Source organism: Falco peregrinus, chromosome 12, assembly GCF_023634155.1.
Source record: "Falco peregrinus isolate bFalPer1 chromosome 12, bFalPer1.pri, whole genome shotgun sequence".
Taxonomy (NCBI): domain Eukaryota; kingdom Metazoa; phylum Chordata; class Aves; order Falconiformes; family Falconidae; genus Falco; species Falco peregrinus.
The window spans coordinates 23,377,209-23,400,703 of NC_073732.1; the positions used below are offsets into that span (position 1 = coordinate 23,377,209).

At 42.7% G+C, this 23,495-nt stretch overlaps 1 protein-coding gene and 2 long non-coding RNA genes across 4 annotated transcripts; 1 reads left to right on the forward strand and 2 right to left on the reverse strand.

The window, feature by feature from the left end:
- Window positions 1-284: 284 nt before the first annotated feature.
- LOC114013688 (uncharacterized) lies at window positions 285-16,815 on the reverse strand. Of its 2 annotated transcripts, XR_008749324.1 has the most exons (7): window positions 14,846-16,815; window positions 13,165-13,312; window positions 9,368-11,622; window positions 7,661-7,796; window positions 4,350-4,453; window positions 2,355-2,454; window positions 285-991 (listed from the first exon to the last, which is right to left on the reverse strand). It is a non-coding gene; the product is annotated as an uncharacterized LOC114013688 (long non-coding RNA). The 2 variants fall into 2 exon arrangements; XR_008749325.1 differs by lacking the exons at window positions 13,165-13,312; window positions 14,846-16,815 and having other exon boundaries at window positions 287-991; window positions 9,368-10,569; window positions 11,441-12,233.
- Window positions 3,523-23,139, forward strand: NCEH1 (neutral cholesterol ester hydrolase 1). The gene is made up of 5 exons (XM_055816787.1): window positions 3,523-3,872; window positions 12,232-12,460; window positions 14,346-14,415; window positions 16,822-16,993; window positions 18,370-23,139. The coding sequence occupies exons 1-5, from the start codon at window positions 3,735-3,737 to the stop codon at window positions 18,985-18,987; spliced, it is 1,227 nt and encodes a 408-aa protein (XP_055672762.1). The 5' UTR covers window positions 3,523-3,734; the 3' UTR covers window positions 18,988-23,139.
- LOC129785364 (uncharacterized) lies at window positions 16,964-18,482 on the reverse strand. The gene is made up of 3 exons (XR_008749326.1): window positions 18,353-18,482; window positions 18,123-18,190; window positions 16,964-17,095 (listed from the first exon to the last, which is right to left on the reverse strand). It is a non-coding gene; the product is annotated as an uncharacterized LOC129785364 (long non-coding RNA).
- Window positions 23,140-23,495: the final 356 nt, after the last annotated feature.

A 23,495-nucleotide genomic window follows, 5' to 3' on the forward strand; every position in this document is an offset into this window, starting at 1 on the left:
TGTAGTAAGCTCTGCCTGGCTGAGGATACCGGCGTGCCTGTATTATGCTGAGTTTCAGAATAACCAGTTTATAGGAAACAAGGGGAAAGACCTGGTCAAGATGAAAATCAACCAGCACCAACCTCAAAACAAATCAATTATACCAAATGTTTTGCCATCCTTTTCTTTTTAATTTTCTCTAATACTAAAACTTGCTGATCTCAAAAGGAGTCCTTTCATAGGGGCCCAGCACCTCTGCAACCTGATTTAGCAGAATGTCTCACTGGCTCAATGTAAAAAGAACAAGAGATCTATTTTCTATTAATAGAATTTTCTACTATATGCTAAACTCATATATGCCAAATTAAGTTCCTTAGATCTTACTCATTTTTTTATGCTACAGATCTTTATTGGTTCAGGCATTTTCATGACTGATCCATCAGCTGTAGTGCCAGTAAGAGTCCATCGACCTTTTTATGACTTGGAAGAAAAACAGAATAGGAAAACGCAGCAGAAGATGGTAACAGTTGTTGTTTATGTGACTAAAGATTTGCTGGTGAGATGCACGCAAATTAGGACTATTTTCTTGCGGAAAACATTTCAGAATAACAGCCTGGAAACCAAGAAGATCATTTCAATTATTACACAGTCCTACAATTACTTTATTTCTTACAGAGTACTTGCAACAATGACTTGCAGTCGAAATACAGCCTAACCTGGGGTCCTTCTGTCACCTGGAAGTAGCATTGTGGGCCATCATTTCGCAGTCCCACGGCAGGCCAGCCTTCACTGGCTTTTCCCCTGTTCTTTCTTTGCACTCATACCATGTCCTTTTCAGCCAGGTCTTCAGTCTCCCTGACACCCTGAACCAGGGGGCAGCTTTCTCCTGGTTTGGAACAAGTTCTGCAGTACTGGAGTCAATGTTGTCTCCGCAGTACGGTTTCTGGGAAAGATATTGGTGATTGTACATTAATTTCCACTTAACCTCTAGGTCCTATATGAAATGTTGTGCCTGCAAAGACAGGAGAAGCATATTTATTGGGGCTGAGGATTAACAGGTGATACATGCATTGCTTCTCAGTTAAAGGTTTAAAAAGAATGTGATACCTAAATGTTCGGTATGTAAATATAGGCTCACTGTGCCTATGGAGAGTAACGTGGGCATTAGCGATTTTTTTGAATATACTTGAAAATCCAGAATTACAATCTCATAAATCAACTAGGGTATTTCTGATGAACTATCTTAAGCTGTCCTTCCTGGGGGTGATAGACAAGTTGTAGGTAGTAATCACTTAAGAAAAGTGGCTAAGATTTTTTTTTTTTTTTTGATCAAGAGCATTTATTCTCTCTAAAGTTTCGATCAGGACTGATGACAAAAATAATTACTATTCTTTATATGTCTGACATTTAAAAGTCTAAGTGCTTTTCTGATAAAAGGCTCTGAAATAGAAACACCTATTATTTTTTGTTGTGTAAAATGTAACATGCAGTTGAAACTTGCTGTTCCTTCCAGTTATCTAAACATCATTAAGCCAGGAATATAACACTTAATAGTTAAATAGTTTCTTCTCACAGTAACACCCACAGGGAGAAAGTTCCAGGAGATTAAATCATTAAATGAACCTTGTCACATCAGCTTTGTGGGAGCAGGGATCTTGTACCTTGTGGTGAAAGACAATGGAGGCACATCAGAAGAGCTGATGGAACCCCAAGGGCCCTGAAGGACACTTGGTGCCCTGCCTTGCCTCTGGAAGTTGGCTGTCTAGCAACCGTTTCTTGGCTTCAGGGTGTGAGTTTACGTAGACTGCTTGTCTCCTAGATATCTTGCAAGTGTTTGGGGGTTTAATTTATCTATTTATTTTTCTTTTAAAGAAAGGAATCTTTCTCAGACCACAGTGTTTTATTTTTTCAACTAACTGACTTCTTTCTAAACACCTGGAATAACCCGTATTCCTCAAAGAGCTATTGGTTCAGTTTACCCAGAGCACAGTAGCTTTAAGAATGTGAGGAAGAGGGGAGATCAAGCCCAGGATGTATGTGGGGGTCAGTGGGAGCATGAGAAACCTCAGAAGAATTCCATCCAACCTTTGTAGTGCTCTTTTGGAGAGAGTAGATGAGAGAGGAGTGGGACTAGACCAGTTTTGCCAGAGGTCTGGGAACCATGTTTTTGTTGAAAGAGGCAGGTACAAATTACTACGCTCAAGGATCCTGCATGCGGGCTTGAGGGGCAGATGCTTGGGAAAGCAAGGGAATGGGAGCAGGCAACGTAGAGGAGGCAGGGGAGTGGGGCACAATGTGAAAGAGAAGGTGTGAGCACAACGTAACACAGAAAGGGACCACTCAGTCTAAAAAGCGTGAAAGCTCAGGATCCTCACCTTGTGCTGCTTCCTTGACAAAGCTTGTTTCCCAACAGACCTTTCACATCTGTAGTCTACTCAAAACTGACTGTGGAAATTACAGAAATTCCATCTGCTGCTGTTAGGGAAAAAGGTTAAAGATGCTTGAGAGGTGTATTTCCTCACAAATTCCAGAAACTTTCTTCTGCAACCTTTAGAATCAGCAAGGTTTTGCTTCAGTTCCAGTAAAGCTGGCTCGAAAGCTGACCTTTTACCTCTTAGAAACATATTTTTCTTTTATTACCTTTTCATGTCTATTTTTAAAAGAAAACTTGTCCTTTCCAGGACTCTATTTATATTTCTGTGTAACTTTTTAGTATTATGAATTCATTTTAAAGGCAATGTTATTGTTAAAATTAGTACTCATTCTTTTTCCTGAATTAGATTCATAATGCACGTGAATCTGGCTATTTTAATAAATATTTTAATTTGCTGAAGATAGTACTATGACTAAATATTAAGGAGTTATTTGTGCCAAGGCTGAACTCTATGGTGTAAATCCTGCGTGAATAAGAGACGAAAAAAGACCCATTTAGAACGTTTTCTTGTCTTAGGTGTAAGAGGTGTTCCTGCATTAAACCAAAATTTGGTGCTGACCAAGGGGATGGGGGTGGTAAAAAACCCAAAACAAATAAAAAAACCCAGAACAGAAATTCCCCGTCCAAAATAAAATTATAATTATTTTTATAATAGATAAAACCCATACTTTTTGAAAAAAAAAATCTTCTTTCTGGAATTGTAATGCGTTAAATGGGGAGCAGGATGGTTTCTTCAGCTAAAATAAGGGTGTCCCGGTGTTCCTCCTGGAAACACGCTGGGTGTGGGATCCGCCAGCAGCGCCGGGCTCCGCGAGGCAGCACGACCTGCCTCTGCACCGGGGCTCCCGCAGCCCGGCGGCAGCGAGCGGCCACCGCACACGTCTCCGGGCCTTCGAACCCCGAGAAATGGAACCCGGGGGGGGGCCGAGACACGGCCAACAGGACGGGCGCGGGGGCCTCGGGCGGCCCAGCCAGGCAGCCTCGTGTGGAGCTGCCGGGCGAGGCCGGCGCGGCGAGGCCAGGCCCGGCCCCTTCCCGCAGGGACCCGGCCGCCCCGGGCACGCCCCCGGCAGCCCCCCGCCCCGCAGGCCGCTGCCCGGCCGCGCCTTCCCGCGGCGGCGGCTGCGGAGCGTCCGTCCCGCCCTTCCCGCCCCGGAGCGCGGCGGCCCCGCGGCGGGCGGGCGGGCCGACGCTGCGCTGCGCGGGGGCGAGGCGCGGATAAGGCCGCCGGCGGGCCGGGGCGGCAGGGACGGAAACGCCGGGACTTCCTCTGGGGGAGGCCGGCCCCGGGGCGGTGCGCTCCCCGCGGGGGGTAGCAGCGATGCGGGCCGCCTGGGTGCTGCTGGCGGCGCTGGCCGCCCTGGCCGCCTACTACGTGTACCTGCCGCTGCCCGGCACCGTGTCGGACCCCTGGAAGCTGATGCTGCTGGATGCCACCTTCCGGGCGGTGCAGCAGGCGGTAAGCGGCGCCCCGGCCCCGCCGGCGTCACGGTCCCGGCTGCGGGGCGGCGGGCAGACCCGCCTCGCCGGGCCGGGTTCGCGCCGGGGGGCTGCGGTGCCCCCGCCGGGGAGCGCGCCCCGGGCATCCGCGCAGCGGGAGCGGCGTCCTCCGCGGCGCGCAGCGAGGGCCCCGCACGGCCCTGCCGGTGCCGGCGGCCCGGGGCCCGAGGGGAGCCGGCACGGCCGGGGAGCGGCGCCGCGGGCAGCCCCGGCAGCTGGGGCGGCGGGGGGAGCCGCCGGCATCGCTGACACGCGCGGCCGCAGGGGCAGGAGCCGATCGGCGCCGTACCGGGTCCTGACCGCACCGGGGAGGGAGCGCGGGGGCCGGGGGGAGCGCAGTGCCCCGGGGGCCGGGCGGGGAGTCAGTGCCTGCCGGGGCGCAGGCAGCTCCGGGCAGGGCCACCCCAGGCTGCTGGCCGTTCGCCCCCACCCGTACCTCGGGTGAGCCCACTCCGGTGCAGCTGGCATCCCGGCATCTCCTCTGGGACTCGTGGTGCTGATGTTACCAGGCGTAGCTTACTCTGGTTTCCAACTTGCAGGCTGTTGGTAAAAAAAACCAACCCAATAAATTAATGGCGTCTATTCTGATGTACTAAGTGTGCCTTAGGGAAAGAAGACGTAGGGAGGCTCTTCCAAATATTAAACGGCCTTGATCTGGCATCCTATCACTAAACACAACTCTGAATGATTGGGTTTTGTCACAAGGCACACAACAGTTGTGTCACTTCATGATGTCTCCCTCATGATGTCTCCCTCGTTTTCTGCCAACGTTTCCATGCTGACATGAAACAGATCAGAGGTCACAAACTTTCTGATAATGGCTTTAGCTGGGAACTCAATTTGCTTTTGGAATAGCCTGGTCCCTTAAAAGGGCTGATGTAAGGTACTATGTATGTGAAAGGTTTTGGGGTTTTTTACTTTCCTAGCAGCGTTTCCGTTTACTAACTTCATTCTGAAATGTACCAAATCTTGTGCCTTCAGTGGGTGAGAGTATCAGCATATTCAAAATGGGATCCAGTGAGTTAATGCACAGAGGGCCCATAAATGGGTACCAAAAGGACGAGAGGGCAGCGTACCTTCTACATTCCTAGTGCAGTAACTGCAGATGCTGGGAAGTATGAGGAGAGTGGACCACACAGTGCTCCAGGATAAAACCTGTTTGCTTGTACAGGATAAAATCCATTTGCTTGCATACCCTCCCCTATGTCTGCTATGAAATTTATGCAGCCATGGCCTACAATAGCTTCATTCTTCAGTAAAATCTATGGCTTGACATTCACTTGCTCGGTCTTTAACGCGAGTAACTGAACAGCAAGTGCTCAGCTTGACCAAACCCCCTGGGAAGCACGGCCAGGACCATGATGCCCCCCCAGCATGCTGCCTGCAAAACACGCAGTCATGACTCAGCCAGGAGCACCTGAACCAAGGCCATAACCTCTAGCTGAAGGAGACCTATCTTTAGAAAATCGTATGACTGACTATATATATATAAAACTATTAGCTGATGTACACATTCAGTTTGTTTATGTGGTATGCTGGGCATAGTCAGATGAATTTAGCCTTTAGAATAGTCAGAATGGTGCCTTTAGCCTGAAGGCTGAAGGTTATCTCCTTTGGGTTATTCTAGAGGTCATAATCCCACGAGGAGTTGGCAGGACACAGCCTGGCAGGTGGCAGCTGGAGCAAACTGGCAGGCAGGGCTGAAGTGCCAGCATCTGTCCCTGCTCTCCGGGGTGGGGAACTCTGTTAGGGGGAAGTGGCAATTTCTTAGTGTTTTGCATCTCTGGTCTTAGAAATAGGAATTTCTATGGCAAGAAAAATTACTAAACAAGTAACAGTTCCTGTAACAGAGCTTACAGACCAAAGGAAGGAACAAACGAGTTTTACACAAGCATAAAAAGTGAGGCTTTAGGGGTGCCCTGAATCACACCACAGGTAAGCCTTGGGGCGTTTGTTCCTGGAGAGAGCGAGCGAGAGAAGGTGCTTTCCTGGTGTTCAGGAGTCTTTCATGACTGCCATTAAGAAGGAACTGTGTGGACTGAAGCTAGGATTGTAAAAGTTAAGTTTGAGTATTTACTTTGTCAGACAGCTTTTGTGTGTGTATAAATAAAGTGTGTGTCCCTTCTTAGGGCTCAGCTTCCCCTTTTTTCCTTTACCGGCTATTGCAAGACCAGGCGGTTTAACATTTCTCTAAATGTGACCACTGAACTTTCACCTGCTTCGGAGTGTATTTTCAGCTTGCTATTTATTACTTTCCTTTGTAGGTTTGATAGCAGCCAGAAGTACATTTCTGATTTTTGAAATCTCTGAAATGTACTGTAAGCCTTTTTTTCCAAGAGCAGGAAACAAACTTCATGTGCTTCAGATGCAATTGATTGTCTCTTGCTTATTTTGAAATGGATTTGGGAAGACACTGACAACCAAGCGTGACAATTTCTTGTTGGAGATTATGTGTTTGTTTACTCAGCACAGTAATACTCATTACCAAAAAAACATAGTAAGGTTGTCGCTGGCTTTCAGCGTACTAATGATAAGGTTTTGACATTTCCATGTAGAGTTTGGTCCCAGTCAGCTACAAACTTTTTTACAAGCTTGGGACTGACTCAGTGTCCTGGCTTAGCATGAGACACTTGAACAAATGTTCGAGTATAATCACATGGTTAAAAAAATGTGTAATGCTTATAGGGCAGTGCCTGCAAGTAGGTTTCAAAACCTACTAGGGGAGGGATCCGAGAGTGTTATTCTAATCTTAAACTGGGAGGGAATAGAGATAGGAAGAGATGAAGTGCCTTATCTGAGGCCACAAAGATTCCAGTGGTGGAGCTGGAAACCGAGCTGGGTTTTCAGAGCCTTGTTCCGGCACCCCCTTTAATGTCCTGTGCTGCCCCAGAAAGAAAGCAGAGACACTTAGACTGTAATAATAAATTAGTTCATTATATTAATTTAATTAATAAATTATTGATATATTAATACATAATATTAATGAATTGATGTTAAAGTGCTTAACTGAGAATGAGAGTAATTTGCCTCTTTCACCTGTCTTAAAATGGGACATGATAACACAGAAAACTGTGATATAACACAATTTTAGATCAGAAATTAAAAACTATGTATACATTTGTATACAGATAGATCAGAACTTGGCTTCACTGAAATTTGGACAAACGCATAAAATTAATTATGGGATTGAGCCATAGAAGAAGGGATAGTTATTGTTTTACTTGGACAAGAAGTGTCTAAAGCAACATTTCATAACTGTGCTGTTGACAGCTGGGTCAGTACATGCGTTTTTCACTTCTTCCTCTAACCCTTTCCCTTATCAGAGTGAAAAGAGCAGCATATGTTTATCCAATAAGTCCACAGAAATAAATTATTTCTGAACACCACTGTCAAGATACTTGCTATTCTGGTGCATGGCAAGAAAGAAGGGAGATTTTTTTTTTTTGGGGGGGGGGGGGGGAGCTGGGACAGCTGTTAGCAGAGGTTTGGAAGGACAAATGGGTTGGCAAAAAGGCCATCAGACAGACGTATATGGAAGAAGGTAGACAGCTGTACAGGGGAGAAAACTATCCTCGTATTTGTCCTCATCACAGCCAAGTGATTCCTCATGCTTCTCTACCCCTCACTTGCTTTCAGAGTAAAATGTAGGGCATGGGACATCAACATCTAGGATTATAGAAAACAGTAATCAGTTTTTTTCTGACATTTTAATATCTCTCTACCCATATATTTCAGAGTATGTGATACCTGGACAGATGTAAATCATAGTTGTAGCCGGCCAAGTAAGTTGTTGATGTTTCTGTGTGCAAGATCATAGTCTTGGAATTGGTTTGCAATAAACCAAATAGTTAGCTGTGTCACGGCGGTCTCGCAGCTGTGGTACCTGAGCAGAAATTGAACAGCACTGAAAGTCCTGTTTGCAGCAACAGAGAATTTATGTCTCTAGGATAAAAGCAGATCATCGTGAGTATATGCACCATGCCTCACATTAAAATGTAATCTAGTTTCTGCTTCTAATTAATGATAAAGCAGTCACCTTGGTTTCTTTTCAGTTCTAAAGGAAATTCATAAAACTAAGAGCACTTGTCTTTGAGGACTGTTTTCGTACAACAGCATTAAAAATACATAATCTTTACTGGGCAATAATGCACCTGCATTAAGAAATGGCTCCATAAAATAAAAGAAAATAGACATACACCTTTAAACAAGATAAACTGCCTGAAATGCACACAAAACAGTATGTTGTGTGCGCAGCTAAATGGGGAAATGATCTTGTTTATTTTTCACTAATCTCTATTACTGACTTCAGATGTAGTTGGCATTTTGGACTCCAGTGTTATAGAAATGTATTTTGCAAAGTGATGCCAGAATTTATGATAGTGGCTGCATCTTTTAAGGTAGGAAGTTTAGCCTTCAACTGTTTGGTTGCCCAGTTCCAGCATCATTAGTCATTTGAGTCATGAGTGCGATTTGGCTCAGTCCCAAGTGGTGGTGTATGAAAAGAGAGCCTTAGCTGTTTGCTTAATTCCTGATCCTGCTAAGGCCTGAAAGGTCAGCGCGGGACCTTGGGTCTGACCAGCTGCACAGGCTATAGAGGAAGCAGCTGATGCATTGGGCTCGGCTTTAGAGGCATGCTGCCTTTGTGCGCTGGCTGCATGCGCCCTGCTGCAATAGTTTCATGGCTAAAGGTCAGAGACATGAAGCCGGAGAGTGTCAGCCATGGAAGTCACATGAGGACAAAGAATTCCAACATGCTGAGTACTGTTAGAGGTTAATAGACATTAGCAACAGAAAACATTTTTTTTTTTTTTTTTTTTAAAATGAAGAACACATGACTCATGTAGAGTACAAGTCCATGAGGGAGGTAAGCATAAAAGCAGTGAGCATTTGGGATTCTTCGTGAAATTCAGCCGAAGAGCTAATCCTATTAGTTTAGGGACACATATTGGTGATTAAAGGACACATATTGGTGATAAAATAGTGGTGCCTTAGTAGAGCAGTACTTTGTTCTATTGTCTGCTTTTTATCGCAACCCTGCCACCTTTCTTCACTTATTAAAAAATTTTCTCCTGCATCAATTAAATCTTTCAATGTCTGAGGGGTACCTCACCAAAGAATTTACCAGGAGGAAGGTGGCAGTCTTGAACAGTTTCATCTCTAGGGCATCCCTGGGTTGTCCCTGCCTGAAAAGCTCTGATATGGGGATGTCCTGGGAAAAGAGGAGGAGGTCGTGGCTGTAGTGGTTGCTTTGCCTGATTTGTTGGAGAGCTGGGGAGTATTACAGCATGAGCATAAATCACACTGCTGCCAAGGCAGTGCGGGATCACGGGGAGCCAACAGCCCCAAAATGAAAAGCTGCAGTTGGAAATGAGCAATAGATTGTCAGCAGGGCTACTGTAATATGTCCACAGCAGTTATTTGCTGAATTGGCTCAAATGCCAGCAAAATACTCACATTTGCCTTGCTAGCCTGTCTAGCCCTTCTCTCCTGGGGCCCTCCTGCTCATCCAGCTCTGCTCGCTTCCCAGCGGCAGAGCGCTCCTGTGTGTCAGCCCATTACTCTGTCCAGCCCAGAACACAATGAAGTTCACTAGCCACATTTCCCCAGTTACCTGTTCAGAAAACAAAAGTGTTTTTTCAGACAGATGCATAAAACCAGTCGTTACCCGGGACAACCTGGGGCTGTGACCCAGACCAAGTGATGTGCCCGGCACAGCAATTCCAGGCTAACTGCCCACAAGGCTTTCATCTTTATACTATCTCCTCTTTTCTGTGCGTTGGTCTTTAATTTTTCTGTAGTCTGTTAATTTTCCCCCTTGTCCTTTTGCTTTCTCTTCCTTATCACTAGCTTTTGTTATTACAGCACTGTTTTCTCTCCCTTTTCACCAGAGAGCATCACCGTTTCTCTCTTCTATTCCACATGCATATATACGTACGCACACATCATTCCCAGATATATTGAAGCGCTATATTTGATAGCCTGCAACAGTCCTGCATGTTGGCACAGGAAGGACAGTAAAAATTGCAAATACCAGCAAAGAGCAAATGAGTTACTGCTCATGTGAGATGACTGGATACAGTTTGGTAATGGATTTAAGGCAATCCAGCTGTGGACGACTGCCAAAAGGCAGCATCCTTTTCCTCACTCCCTCTTTCCTGCCTTGGGTTATCAGTAAGATGGTGACCTGGCTGAAGGTTCGTGTTGTTTCTCTGTTTTTGCCGGGTTCAGGTTGAGCTGGTGCAGCAGGGTCACGCCGACACAAGAAAAGCCCAGCCAACAGGATAGGCATGTCTGCCCTTGGGGCGGCAGCTTAGTCCTAGAGGAGAGTTATCCAACCGTTCAACGCGTCTTCTTCTGCCAGTAGTTATATCACAGGGTGATATTACATATCTATTTTAAATATTTATTTATAGAGAAAAAAAAAAAATCTTATTTGTAAGAACTTTGGACAAGACTAGCTCTTTGCCAGCAAAAAGTGCAATCCTGATGCCTTATAAATGACAAATAGGCTGATTAAATATACTCACAAAGAATCAGTGTGATAAGTGCTTGGCAAAAAAGCTGCCTATGCCTAACGAAAGGATTGGGACTGTTGCTATCGTGTCCTGATGTACAAAGCGTCTCTTCCAGGTTTTTGTGTTCTTGGAAAGAGTGGCCTATTATAGAAGAAAAAATAGGCATGAAAGTGTGTGATAACCTGCAGATGGCCACAGTGCTCTGCAGTTTAAAGAAAACACTTCTTGGTAAACACCACCAACTAGCCTTGAAAAGAAAACATTTCTGATTCCAGGGAACATGTGGTAATCTCGTCTACAAAGAATGTGAACTCAAGTGGGAGAAAACTAAAATGGGATGTCTATTGCAGCACAGTCAGTCTGAAAAAATCTCCAAAAATGTTGTTTTCCCTGGCAGTATTTCCAAAATCTCTTCCCAGTGGTTACCTTCCCCAGGAACCTCCACAGGGCACAGGGAGGATCAGACTTTCAGCTGGTTACAGCAGCAGCAGCCCAACAAATTACATGCCAGGCTGTTGGTAGATGTATTGCTCTTCAAGTTTCAAACTCAAACTGGGTTTTCCTGTGGGAATTTTTAAGTAAGGGGAGAAAAGCATGATCTGAAATTCAGAGATACAAACAGCCTTGTGAATTCAGCATTTCTTCTTGGCAGGTGGATACTTTGTGTTTCTTCTCCTAGAGAAAAGCCTTCCAGGATGAAGAAGTGATGTTCCATTCAAAAAGCATCAATTGCCACAAACTATCTCAGCAGGGTGACATTACCACAAGCTAAAGCAAGAAAAGAAAGTAATATTTTTTTTGGAAGTGATTTCCTCTTCCTGCTCACATAGCAGCCCATTGTATTTGGCATAGATTTTGGGGGGAAAAATATGAAAGCTTGTCTTTTATCTACAGCAATCTGCAGTGGAAGTGGGGCTGGGCAGAGCCTTTTCTGTACACCACCCTCAATGAAAGCCAATTTTTTTTTTTTTTTAAATTTATTCAAACTCAGGATGACATATTAAAAAGTTACGTGTAAGGATCTGGGGCTGTAGACCTAAGGAGACAGATCTTCTTTGGCATGGATGCTGCTGAACGCTTCAAAAATTACTTTTCCTCTGGAGGTGTGTGTTTGCCTCCATTAGCCCTTCTTTTGCTGTCAGCAGGCAGTCCTGGCAGGGAAGCTTGGCACTGAAAGTGGCTGTGAAAACGGTACTATGCAAGTACGGTAAAGAAAAAGTCAAAAAATTAAATAACTGTCCATGTGAACAGGTAATAGAAACCAGAAAGAGACTCTGAAACTCTTTACTTGCAAAATTATGTCTGTCACAGGGAGCCATACACAACAGAAAAACTTTGCATTTCTGGTACCACCACAAAAACTTTGCATTTCTGGTACCACCACAAAAACTTTGCATTTCTGGTACCACCACAAAAACTTTGCCTGTGTGGCATTGCCCTCTGCTGGCACCGCTCTGAGGAGCTTCCCAAGTGCTGGTGAGGGTCGTCTCCTTTCCGAGGGGTCTTCTGGAGGCAGGGATCCGAGCGCTCTTTCACAGTGGTCTTGATCCACATAGTGCTCATGGTTTGATTTATTTTGACAACAAAGAATCTTTTATGGACAGGTTTTTGTTTTAATACACCTTTAAAAGCATTAGAGACCTTTAATAATTCATTTTCCAATGAATATTCTAAGAATCCATATTCATTTTAATACTGGACCTGCCCTTTGAAGACTGTTGCATTGAACATCAATGCGGTGTTGTATGATATGCTCTGAAGTGACAGAAATCTCCTTTTTTCTTCTTTTTTTTCCCCCCCTAGTGTCACCTGATTCACTATCTGAGACTCAGCCATCACTTGATAGTCCTGAATTATTTGATTTGTACTTTTGACAAGCTGAAGTCTGTCTCCTCTGAAGACATTAACATCACGGACACTGTGTTTGATGGGGTGGAAGTCAGAGTGTTTGAACCTCCTGCTCAGCCAGATGGAAGGCTCAAGCGCAGCGTTGTTTACATCCACGGAGGGGGCTGGGCCTTGGCAAGTGCACGTATGTATCTGCCCGCAATTAAATGGGATTCTGGTCTGGTTTTCTCCTAGCAGAAAAAGCCACAAGATGTTTTTGCCTGTCAGGGCTGACAGTTTTGCTAAGACGTACCTGAATTCAGTAGTAACTGTCTCCACTCTGTTAGATCAGCTCTATGGAGGGAAGGGGAACAATATCGTGAACACACAGCAAAGAACACCTATCTTATCTGCACGTGAGCTGTAAAAGGACCAAAAGGTTAATTTTGTTACATCCTGAGAAGATAAAATAGCTTACTGTTTAAATTCCTGAGATGCCTGGATGGGCTGTTAGGGCCAGTCCCCCCTTTTCTGTGGTCACGTGCAAAAGCCGAGCCTTTGTGATCAGGATCCAGTGACTGCATGTGAGGGGTTTGCCCCATTTTCACACAGTAATTAGAAGAGTGAGCTGAACAACACCGTCTGTAACAACATGGCTAATGTTTGGCTCTTAAATAACACATAGCTGGGAATATGTGCTGCTGATCACGCACAACGGGAATCGTGATGGGGGAAACAGGTAGGGGTCAGTTCCCGTCCCTTAGGGGAGCACTGCCACTGCTAGCAGAGATCACCTTGAAAATTAATGCTGTTTGCTTCAATTAACTTGGAAGCCACAAATGTGGTCAGAGAAATGAAGGTATAGCTATAGATAATGATAAGCTACCCACTTATCCTTCCATATCGTACAGGAGAAAAGCCTTGGGAGGAGAAACGACATGTGGTTTTCATGGCTGCTGCAAGATCCAGGGCCGGCAGGAGTCTTCCTCCTTTTCCTTCCCCACTGCTCCTCAACATCATGAAGTCCATACAGCCCTGATGCATTCTATGGCTTCATCTATTTAGAGAAAAAAGAACATTAATGGGGTTTTCCTAATTGTTCCAAAACAAAGACCGTATTGATTGTATTTGGCCTATGCAAGTCACTTAGACCATGATCTCAGTGAGATTTAGGTTCCTAAATAACTTTAAAATCTGGCTTTCACGTGCCTTTGGAAATCCCATCTCTCTGTCCTATAGTCCTATAGCAGCTATTTTTGCTCCTCGTCCTACAGAGGAGTTGAGGTGGTTTCCTTAGGCCAGCCTAAGGCATGTTTCTCAGCGTCCTGCCTGCCTCATTCGTTCTGTAACAGTTTGCATCTGACTGTTGTGCAAAAAGTTTATATTAAATGACCACGCTTTGTTTGCATGACTAACTCCGCTATGTCGGGTGCTATCCTCAAGTCCCAGATGCAGAAGTTAATGGCACAAATGTTACAGCTAAATGTTAAATTCTAAGACTAGATACTGTAGAAAATGCTTAGTGTCTTAGTGTATTTTATAGTACTGGGAACCAACGATTAAGTAACCAGAAAGGAATAACATTAAAGAAAATCAGTCCACTGATAAATAGCATAGCTGTAATTAATCCTCTCTTAAATGAGTAGTTCAGTTGGCGTTAATAGGGCAACTTGTTTGAATCAGAGCAATGTGTGCTATAATAAAATGAACAACAAACAGTGACTCATACAACGATAACTAGCTCTGGATGCTAATGCCCCCAAACCACTGGGTACCTTAAATTTTGCCAAACTAAGAGAATTGTGGTAGGCGGATGAAGTGACGTACCCCAAATCACCAAGAAAGAGATGAGAAAGAAAGCATTAGACTGTAGTACTTGAGTCTACAAAAAGAGAAAGCTACAAGGCATGAATTATGTTCCTTCTGCTACAATATGTATTTGCCACTTTATCTATTGCAAGCTGATCTCACTTAACTTTGCTTATATTTGTATGATGTCTTTATATTTTCTGAGAAGGCTTACACACAGCTTTGCAACTGTTGACATAAATGGACTCATACGTCCCTAACACCATGTCCTATCGTTCCAGGAACGAGTCTTTATAACAATCTCTGCAGAATCATGGCTGAATCTCTTAATGCTGTCATCGTCTCAGTTGAGTGAGTAATCTAAAACCAATCAAGTAATTTTAAGGTATTAGAAATATGTAATGTAGTTCTTCTAGCTTTTCCCTTCTTACTAGCTTGCGTATAAGGCTTTAACTCGGACAACAATTCTCTAATGCCAGTCTGGTATTTATATCCTTTTAAAATTTCAACAAATTGGAATGGCATCAAAAATTCATTTGGGTTTCTCAGTATTTCAGAGGTCGTTTTAGAAAGCAGAAATGTAGGCAAAAAAAGTAGCACTGAATTCAGTTGGACAAATACTAAAACGCAAATGTTGGTGCTTCTTGCAATTGTATCTACATGTAAGGAGTGCAGCTGAAACCTGAGGTCACTCAGGTGCCAAGTTGTGATTCTGTAAATACTTGTGAATGTTAAAAACAATCAAACAAAAACCCCAAACACATTGGGACATGATATATACCTGCAGGAAGGCTGAACCGTGTCTCAGTACCTGCTCACATAGCAAGAGGCACTGTTCCCATCCTCGAGGGTCACTCCACTGCTGCAAGGCGTATTTTTAGTATATAGATGTAAAGTAATGTTTGTATACATACATGGCATTAAAATACATATAGACAGACTTGAGGGGGTTTTAATATAAACCACAGTTTTTAAGTTATATCGAGCAAGGGTCTGCAACATAAAAACTATCAAATCCTTTCACCCCTGCTCGTTAGTGAGAATACACCGTGGAGGCTGGCAGTTTCCCTGCCGCTCTCTCGGTCTCCCAACGTTCCAGTCATCTCATTTAAGCCTTGTGCTCCACTCAGGAGCCGAGGACTGCCAGGGTGCCGGACAACAGAGAAGCAGGGCTGCTTTTTAACACACTGAACAATCGCAAGGTAAACAAACCTCTCAACTAGCTAAGTTACCTAGATGACTCCAACTCGATTAGCACTTTTCCCATCCTTACTGTCAACTTCAATATTGCCTTTTGCAAACCAAATCACTTGATGTAATTACTCAAGTTTCCCACCTGCAGTTGATTACATACCAAGCTCTGTGATCTAATTGCAACTTAATTATATGAAGTTACTCATTCAATACTTATTATAGCGTACTTTAAAGGGTCATTTTCTTTTTTATTATTCTTTGTTGTTTATTAGCAGAAACAATGAAAACTAAAAAAGCAGCTGTTGGTTATTCCAGGCAAGCAGTGATCACAGTATTGAAAACTTCCTTATTATTCCTTTTTCGATCTATGGTGGTATAATTCTGCCTGTTTCTCTGAGTTATTGTTTACCTCTTCTCCTTAGCCATTATATCCTTCAGTCAAGGCGTTTGTACTCTATTAGTGAAGTCTCATTAGATTTCTCATTGGTTTAATTGCGCGTCTCTCTTTCATGATCTATGCACAGTCTGTTACGCAGTTTTGCGAGGTGTTCCCAAAGGATGCACTTATAATTCCATATATGCAGTGTATAGATCACTTTCTGAAAGCAGCTGAGATTTGGACTTTGAAACTCTAAGCCAAGTTTGAAATTTATTCTGCCTATGAAACTTTTTTAGCTTACATCCTAAAGAAAATGTTTTGAATCAGAAAACTGAATTTTGTTTTGGTCGGCTCTACTGAGAATATGTAAAATCTGTTGTTTGGAAAGCTACAAACAGAAGATGAGCTTTGTACCAGAAGGCCTAGTAACAACTCTTAGATTACAAATTATTCAGCGCATATGAGCAGACTTCTCCTGCACTGCTGTTTGAAAACTGAGAAAATCTCATGAATGGGATGCAGCTGCTGGCTCTTCCTGGGCAGGCTGTTTGCTCCCTCCGTGCCTCAGTCTCCCCACTTGCACAATGGGTATGTTTCTGCTCCTCTGCTTGGTAAAGGAAAGGAATTATTGCATCTGTTGCCTTGGAGCAAATTGGTATTACATCACTTCTTGGCCATAGTTTATTTAATGGTATAGAGGTACAGCCAGGTTCATTCTCTCCTGAGCAAGCGTGAAAATTTGGGAAACAGAACTGCTTAGGTGTTTGGCTCAGCAGAATCTGTTGGGCATATGAGACTTACTCCCCCTTGTTCTAGTTGAAGTGGGGATTTGTATCAAAAACAGTCTGATTGTAATGACTGCCTTGCCAAAGGTGTTTTAAATATTCATTCATTTTTATAATGTATGATGAAATCCTCTATTGGGAAATCCCAGGGAAGTGCTGCACAATTTTATACTACTTGCTATTATTCATGTCTAGTAGGTTCATATTAATCTTTCAGAATTAAAGCATTAATTATAAGATTAAGTCTTGCAGAAGTATTACGCACTTCATATTTTTCCTGTAGTATTTATCCTAATGAAATAGTTATTTGCCATTAAGGAACAGCTGATATCTGCTATTAATCCTGAAGGAGAGGTACACTGGTGGTAATAATTGTCTCTCATCTCTTTTGTTTTGTAGATACAGGCTGGTGCCAGAGGTGTGCTTTCCCGAGCAATTCCATGATGCTCTTCGTGCTACTAAGCATTTTTTGCAGCCTGACGTTTTAGCTGAGTATTCAGTTGATCCAAGTCGAATTGCAATTTCTGGCGATAGCGCAGGAGGAAATTTGGCAGCTGCTGTATGTCAGCAGGTAACATCCAGCACCTGTTGCACTGCAACAGCCCCTAATTCCGTGATGCATATAGGTTGGCAGAGTCTTTGTGCTGCATCATCACAAGGTCGTATACCAACCCTGAAGGCAGGAGGGTAGAAAACCAGCATCTAGTCACTTTACAGAAAAAAAATGAGTCAATCGCAATATGAATGAATCGCATAGCTTGCAATGTCTTACTACAGTTACCGATTGTTATGGGCCAGATTTTAAGAGCAAGTAGCTAAGTGACATTTTTTACCCCTTTTGCTGGTGAATTCTGTTTTCTAAGTAGGTAACTAGGTACATGTGTAACTTACCAATTTAGCTTCCTATTTTTAGATGCTTGTCTCTGAAAATATGTTTTTATTTCTTTCAAATACAAAGGAAGGACAAAAAATACAATAAATGAAGCTTAATTCTTCTGTTATTTTCCTGTAGCATTTTGTAGCAAGTTTAAGGAATCTTTTTTTTAGTATCTGCCATTTAAATGTAATCTGAATTTAATCTAGTTAAGATTTTAAAGGCAGCCTGGAGCAAGTAATAATATTTTTCATGGATGACTGAAATATTATTATTAGCTTTTTTCCTATTGCCATAACTATTGGTGATAAGAATGCGGATACCATGTCCAGACAACTAATTATCATGACAACCTTGCAATATTCAATTAGAGCAAAAAAATTAATGAGACAATTACACTATACATTTCAATACTGAGGCCTGATAAACATGATAGTACCATGGTTTGGAAAAAGCATTCCTAATTTGTTTTCCTGATGCATAATTCTTTTTAAGCAAGATGAGATATGGTAGAGCACCGTGTATCTGGTGTAGAAGATGAAGCAAAACAATTAGGGGGCACCAAATGTGGAATTGGTAGGCTCACATCAAATGCAGGTGGCAGGGTCAAGTCAGAGAAATGCTTTTACACATGGTGAGCCTTTGCTAGAGAAAAGAGTGGATACCAACAATTTCCATATGCTGGAAAAAAAATACTAGGTAAATTCATGGAAGAAAAATCCATGAAAAGCCGTTAAAAGCAAGAATATCTCCTTTGACTCATTAAGTCCTTCAGTTGCCAGTTGTTAAACTGGACACTGTGTTAGAGAAATGCCACTTTACTTACCCTTCAATAAACTTCTGCCACTGATTTCTATTGGAGACAGAATACTGAGTATGCCTGAATGGCCATCCCTACAAGAGAAGAAGATCAGGCTGCTCATATTTCAGACAGAAGAGCAACATTATCTGCCTAAGAGCAGAATTCAGCCTAAAAATCGTCACATGAATGGTTGCTTGTATGAAGTTCTAGGTTGATATTGTATTGTTCATTTTCTTTATAATCCCAGTTCTAACCTGTATTTTTCCCACAGCTCAGCAAAGATGAACACTTGACCATCAGACCGAAACTGCAGGCCTTAATTTATCCAGTCCTTCAGGCATTCGACTTCAATACACCTTCCTATCAGCAGAACATGAATATGCCCGTCCTTCCTCGTTATGTCATGATCAACTATTGGATAGATTATTTCAATGGTAATTACGACGTGGCGCACTCACTGCTGATTAACAACCACACTGCTCTTGACGTTGGCCAAGCTTTGTCTTTTAGAGGGCGTCTGAACTGGACATCTCTCCTGCCTTCATCGTTCAAAAAGAACTACAAGCCTGTAATACAAACCACAGGCAAGGCTGAAATCATCCAGGAGATACCGGCGCTGCTCGATGTACGAGCAGTCCCGCTCCTTGCGGAAAATGAGACACTTCAGCTGCAGCCCAAGACTTACATCCTGACCTGCGAGAACGACGTCCTGCGAGATGACGGGGTGATGTACGCCAAGCGCCTGGAGAACGCCGGCGTGGAAGTTACGCTCGATCACTTCGATGACTGCTTTCACGGCTGTATGATATTCACCATTTGGCCTACCGATTTCTCTGCAGGCATTCAGACCAGGAACAGCTATATCAAATGGCTGGACGAAAACCTCTGAAGAGAGCGTCTCTCTAGAAGATGCAGGGTGTGTAGCTCTGGTGGCGGCTCTTGCAGAAGAGCAAACAATGAAAAAGTGCACTTTCCCACATTCTGACTTCATCCATTCAGCTGCAGCTGCTGGGGGTATCGACCACTAACTACAGCATTTTCTAGATCGATTGGCCTTGCCCAGCAAAGTGTTTTGAGAAATACTTTTTCAAACGTTGATCTTGATTTTTTTCTCGTTCTTTCAGATGATTACTGCCTAATACAAACAAATCTTAGGCAGAGAGATCGGCATTCCTGTAGCATTCTTAACAGGCTCCCACTATCAAGCTTTAACTCGATTAGGCACAAAGGCCTCGCTTTGCAAATGATGTGAGGTAAAGCCAAACACCTACATCAAAATACTTCAAACCAGAGCTAGTTTTCAACAGTGGTGAGCACCTGATGTCAAAGAAAGTGTGAGCACTCACCTTTGACAGCAAAGCAATGCATTGGAATGTCAAGCAGGGATTCAGGTGTTAGCTTTTAGGCACACAGACGAATGGCTTGTTTACATTAAAAAAAGAAAAAAAGAAAAGAAAAGGCTCTTCTAGGCAGTTGAGATGATGCTGGACAAGTCTCTTAGCCAAACATGTAATTCAGCTTTGGAATTTGGTCTTTATTACCTTTTAGCTATTTATACTTTATAAAAGCACAGCACTCAATATATTTTCAATAAAAAGTATTATAGCATACATGCAAATGTATAGGATAAAATATTATGTCTAGCAGCAGAATCCAGGTTGTTTATGTGAGCGAGCTTCAAAGCTGACTACTTATTTGGCTAAGGAATGTGACTTCACCTGTGTTTAAAGCCCCCGTTGTATGACCTCCCTACAGAAAATACTGAGCTTACAAAAAATAATCTGCTGTGTGGTTTGCACTAATGTTTTTAATTAATAGAGGAAGGTTTTGTTCATTGACTTTTCTTTTGTGCTTGTAGTGTTTATTTTATTTCATGCTTCCTGGAAGGACGGGAGCAAGCAAATAGAAGTAGGTTCTAATCTCTATGGAAGATTTAAAGCTGAGCTTTGCAGCTAAACTTTGTCTGTCTTCTAGACTGACCCACAACACCAGGTAAGATGATCTCACTATCAGACAGCAAATCTCTACAGTTTGAGCCAGTCTGTAAAATTCAGATAGGCAGGACAGGGCAGTGAAACCACTTTGCAGCAGTGTGTATGGTCCAGGATGCTTACTGCTTGCAGAAATGAAGGTTGTGTCAAAAAGCCCGGTGTTTCTAGGCAAAGAGGAGCGAATAGCTGCCCCATAACTGAACTAGTAGATTAAATTCCTCCTTTAGCTTTATCACAGGCTTCCTGGGGGACCCCAGGAGAACAACTTCATCTCCTTCTGCCCCACTGTCTTCTTCTGCAAGAGAGGGAGTAGTAATTTCCTACCTCACAAAGGAGCTGTGAAGCGAGTTCACAGATGTTGGTGAAGCACAGGGATGTGATGGTGACTGGCAGGCACTGAACAGCTCCCGTAGCTTTTGACTTCCCATCCTTCTGTAATAGCTGGTGCTGAGCAGCCTGCCCCATGATGGGTGGTGCTGGGCTGCGGGTCCTCCTGGGCGGTTAGCTCAGCTCGGTCCTGGCTCCCGTCACAGTACCATAAGGTGAGGCTTCTTGGCTGTTGGGAAATCACGACAAAGGCAGTTTCATTAAAGCTTTGCTCATGGCAGGATTCTGAAAAGTTATTTAAAGTTTAAAAAAAACAAAAACAACAAAACAAAACCTCAACTGAAAACCCAAAACAAAAAAAGAAACCCAAGAAAAAACAAGATACTATTAGATCAAACTGTCTTCTATCATTTAAAATATATATATTTAAAATATACAGAACAATCCACTTCCACCGGTATTTAAAGTAAATAAGAGAATGGCTTTGCTGAATCATTGCTTCCCAGAAACATCAGGTTGTTAATGTGGTTGTACGTATTAAGAAAAGCTATTAATGAGACACGGCTCTGATGCTGGCTCAGTCATGCGGGCTGAAACTCATTTTCTGGGCATGGGTTCATACAGAGATGACAAGGCAAAGCTTTTTCAACAGTGGCCCAAATTCTTCTTCCATTTAGATTGTTACGAAGACTTGGTGGAATGAGAGCAGCTGAGCGACAATCTGAATCAAAACAAATTTCGGTCAAGGTATCCAATTAACATTGCAGAAGGATTAAAATTTTGTTTCTGGATTTAAAAGCTCTTTCCTCCTTTCCCCCATAAACACAACTTCAGTAGATATAATTGACACTTAGAACAGACAGCAAAGTCATGTCCATTCGAAAGACAAATTACTGATCTGTTCCAGAGTCATTTTCCCCAGTGTGGAGACAGCTCCATTTACCTGACTTAATGACTTAGAGTAAAAATAAATATTGTTACTCTGAGTTGTAACAACAGGCTTCTTCTCAGCTTTCCCACTTAAAGAGTAAACCCATGTCAGAAAAGATGTAATTTATATTCACCTGCCGTCATTAAAAGAGAGTAGTAACCGTAGTACTGGGAAAAAAAAAATCCTATTAATTTTATAATAATTACATTTACCTTAGAGCTGTCTGCAAAGCTTTAGACCAGCATTTGTTTATAGCTAAGTTATAAATATCTGCTATGAAGCTATACTATAATTGCTGCTGTTTGTTTTTTTTAATGGAAACGAAATGGAGAGCTGGAATATATGTATTCATGGAGTCGATTGTAAATTTCCTTCATGCACTGAAGCACATTAAAGTCTTGGCACAAGAAATGGTAGTAAGTATGTAACTGGACTGAAGGTGTTTACCTAAGTCATCACCAGCTTGATGTGCCATCCAAGACTGCAGCACGACTTGGATGCGATGTTACAGTGTTAACTAGTTCTGTCAGAGTATCTTGACTACTGTTACCTTGCAGCTGTATGGTTTAAATACACGATAGCTGCAAAAATACGATGTGATGGATCCTATAACGTATAAAAAGAGGTCTGAGATCCAGCTATAAAAAGACCTTTTAGTATATAGCCGCACAAGACACTTGATTTACAATTCAGTGGAAACCTTGAAGTAAGCGTTAGTCCAAACTCAGCTTTTCTCCTACTTTGTTCTCCTTTGCATATGGTCCCGATGCCCCATGTTGCAAGTTCAGGGTTGTTTCCAGCTGCAGGCTCCTGGAAACAGCGGAGAGCTGCGCCGGGGCCGGCCGGCATGGCTACAGAACACTGATGCCTGAGAGCAGGAGATGAAGATTAATGCATGTTACGACACCTCAATTTGTTCGTGTGTTTAGTCCTACGTCTCCTGAAGTGTGTCCTCGGGCGTACCTAGCACTTTCATCCTTGGTTATTTCACAAAGCAGTTTAGGCACTTTGCACATTGTAGGATCAGATCAAGTATTTGTAACTATTTCACCTGTGTGTAGTAAAAAATCAGACTTCTAAATGGAGATAAGTTTGTCTACTTACCTTCTTGTCAAATCAATGAGTATGGCTAGCTTTGTATTGTAGGTGGCTTTTTTTTTTCCCCTCTGGCCTACAATTAGGCTTTATCAATTCATTGCCAGAATATCTTGTTCCTGATGGCCATCAAGGCATTCAAATGTAAGCTTTAAAAATAAAATTAAAAATAAAATTAAAAATACTTCACATAACAGAATCTATAGTCATTTGTATCCTACTTTCATAGACCTGGGAACTATATTAGCAGGTCCCCAGTATTTTGGCCAATATTTGTAGGAATAAATGGAGGTTTTGTCTTCCTAGCGTAGGACTTCTTAAAAGATGGATGTTCAGCATTTCTGAAAGCCCGGACCCCTTTAAAGATGTTGCATGGTGCATAAAAAATCACAAATAAATTGAATTTCCTAAACTTCATCTAAGAAATTCCAAGATTACATCCCTGGCCAAAGCAGAAAGACCATTGCAGGTTTTAAGCCCTGCAAACTAAAAAGAAATGCTTTATATTTAAAATCATTATTTTGTAGTCTTTGGGCCTCTGTATTTTTTTGGTCTCTTACCAAACTTTATTATAAACTTCTTCAAATAAAAATATTAGAAGTAGATTATCCTGTGTTAAACCTGTTAAGCTGCTATGATCTGTAACAACGATCTTGTTAAAAACAAACAAGCAAATAAACAAAACTAGCTGGTTTAATGTTCTCTTATTTATGAAGTTCAGAACCCCAAGGTACAACATACTTGATGTGAATGCTTTCAGTATCTTATGCATGACCATTTTTTGCTTTTTTACCAGTGCAAGGGACAGCTCTTGTAAGCTTTAATTAGCAAGTGGGATTGAGATGTGCTACCAAAAGGAAGAACAAATAAAGTTAAATATATCTGATTTTTAAATATTTTTTTTTTTCTCCAGGACCACTGATTTTATTTTCTGATGTACGACAGTACCAGTTTGAGTTTTCACTTAGCAGAGGTCAGGGAAACAAAACGGGAGACCTCAGAATTCCTGAAGAAATGTCGAAGCAAAGCCCAGGTGGTTGTTTCCATGGCAGG

Bases quoted from the DNA above. Each gene is read 5' to 3' on its own strand.
- NCEH1 (XM_055816787.1), top strand. From the start codon at position 3,735: ATGCGGGCCGCCTGGGTGCTGCTGGCGGCGCTGGCCGCCCTGGCCGCC. The intron at 3,873-12,231 runs GTAAGCGGCGCC...TTCCCCCCCTAG, and splicing joins TCCGGGCGGTGCAGCAGGCG to TGTCACCTGATTCACTATCT. The intron at 12,461-14,345 runs GTATGTATCTGC...CTATCGTTCCAG, and splicing joins CTGGGCCTTGGCAAGTGCAC to GAACGAGTCTTTATAACAAT.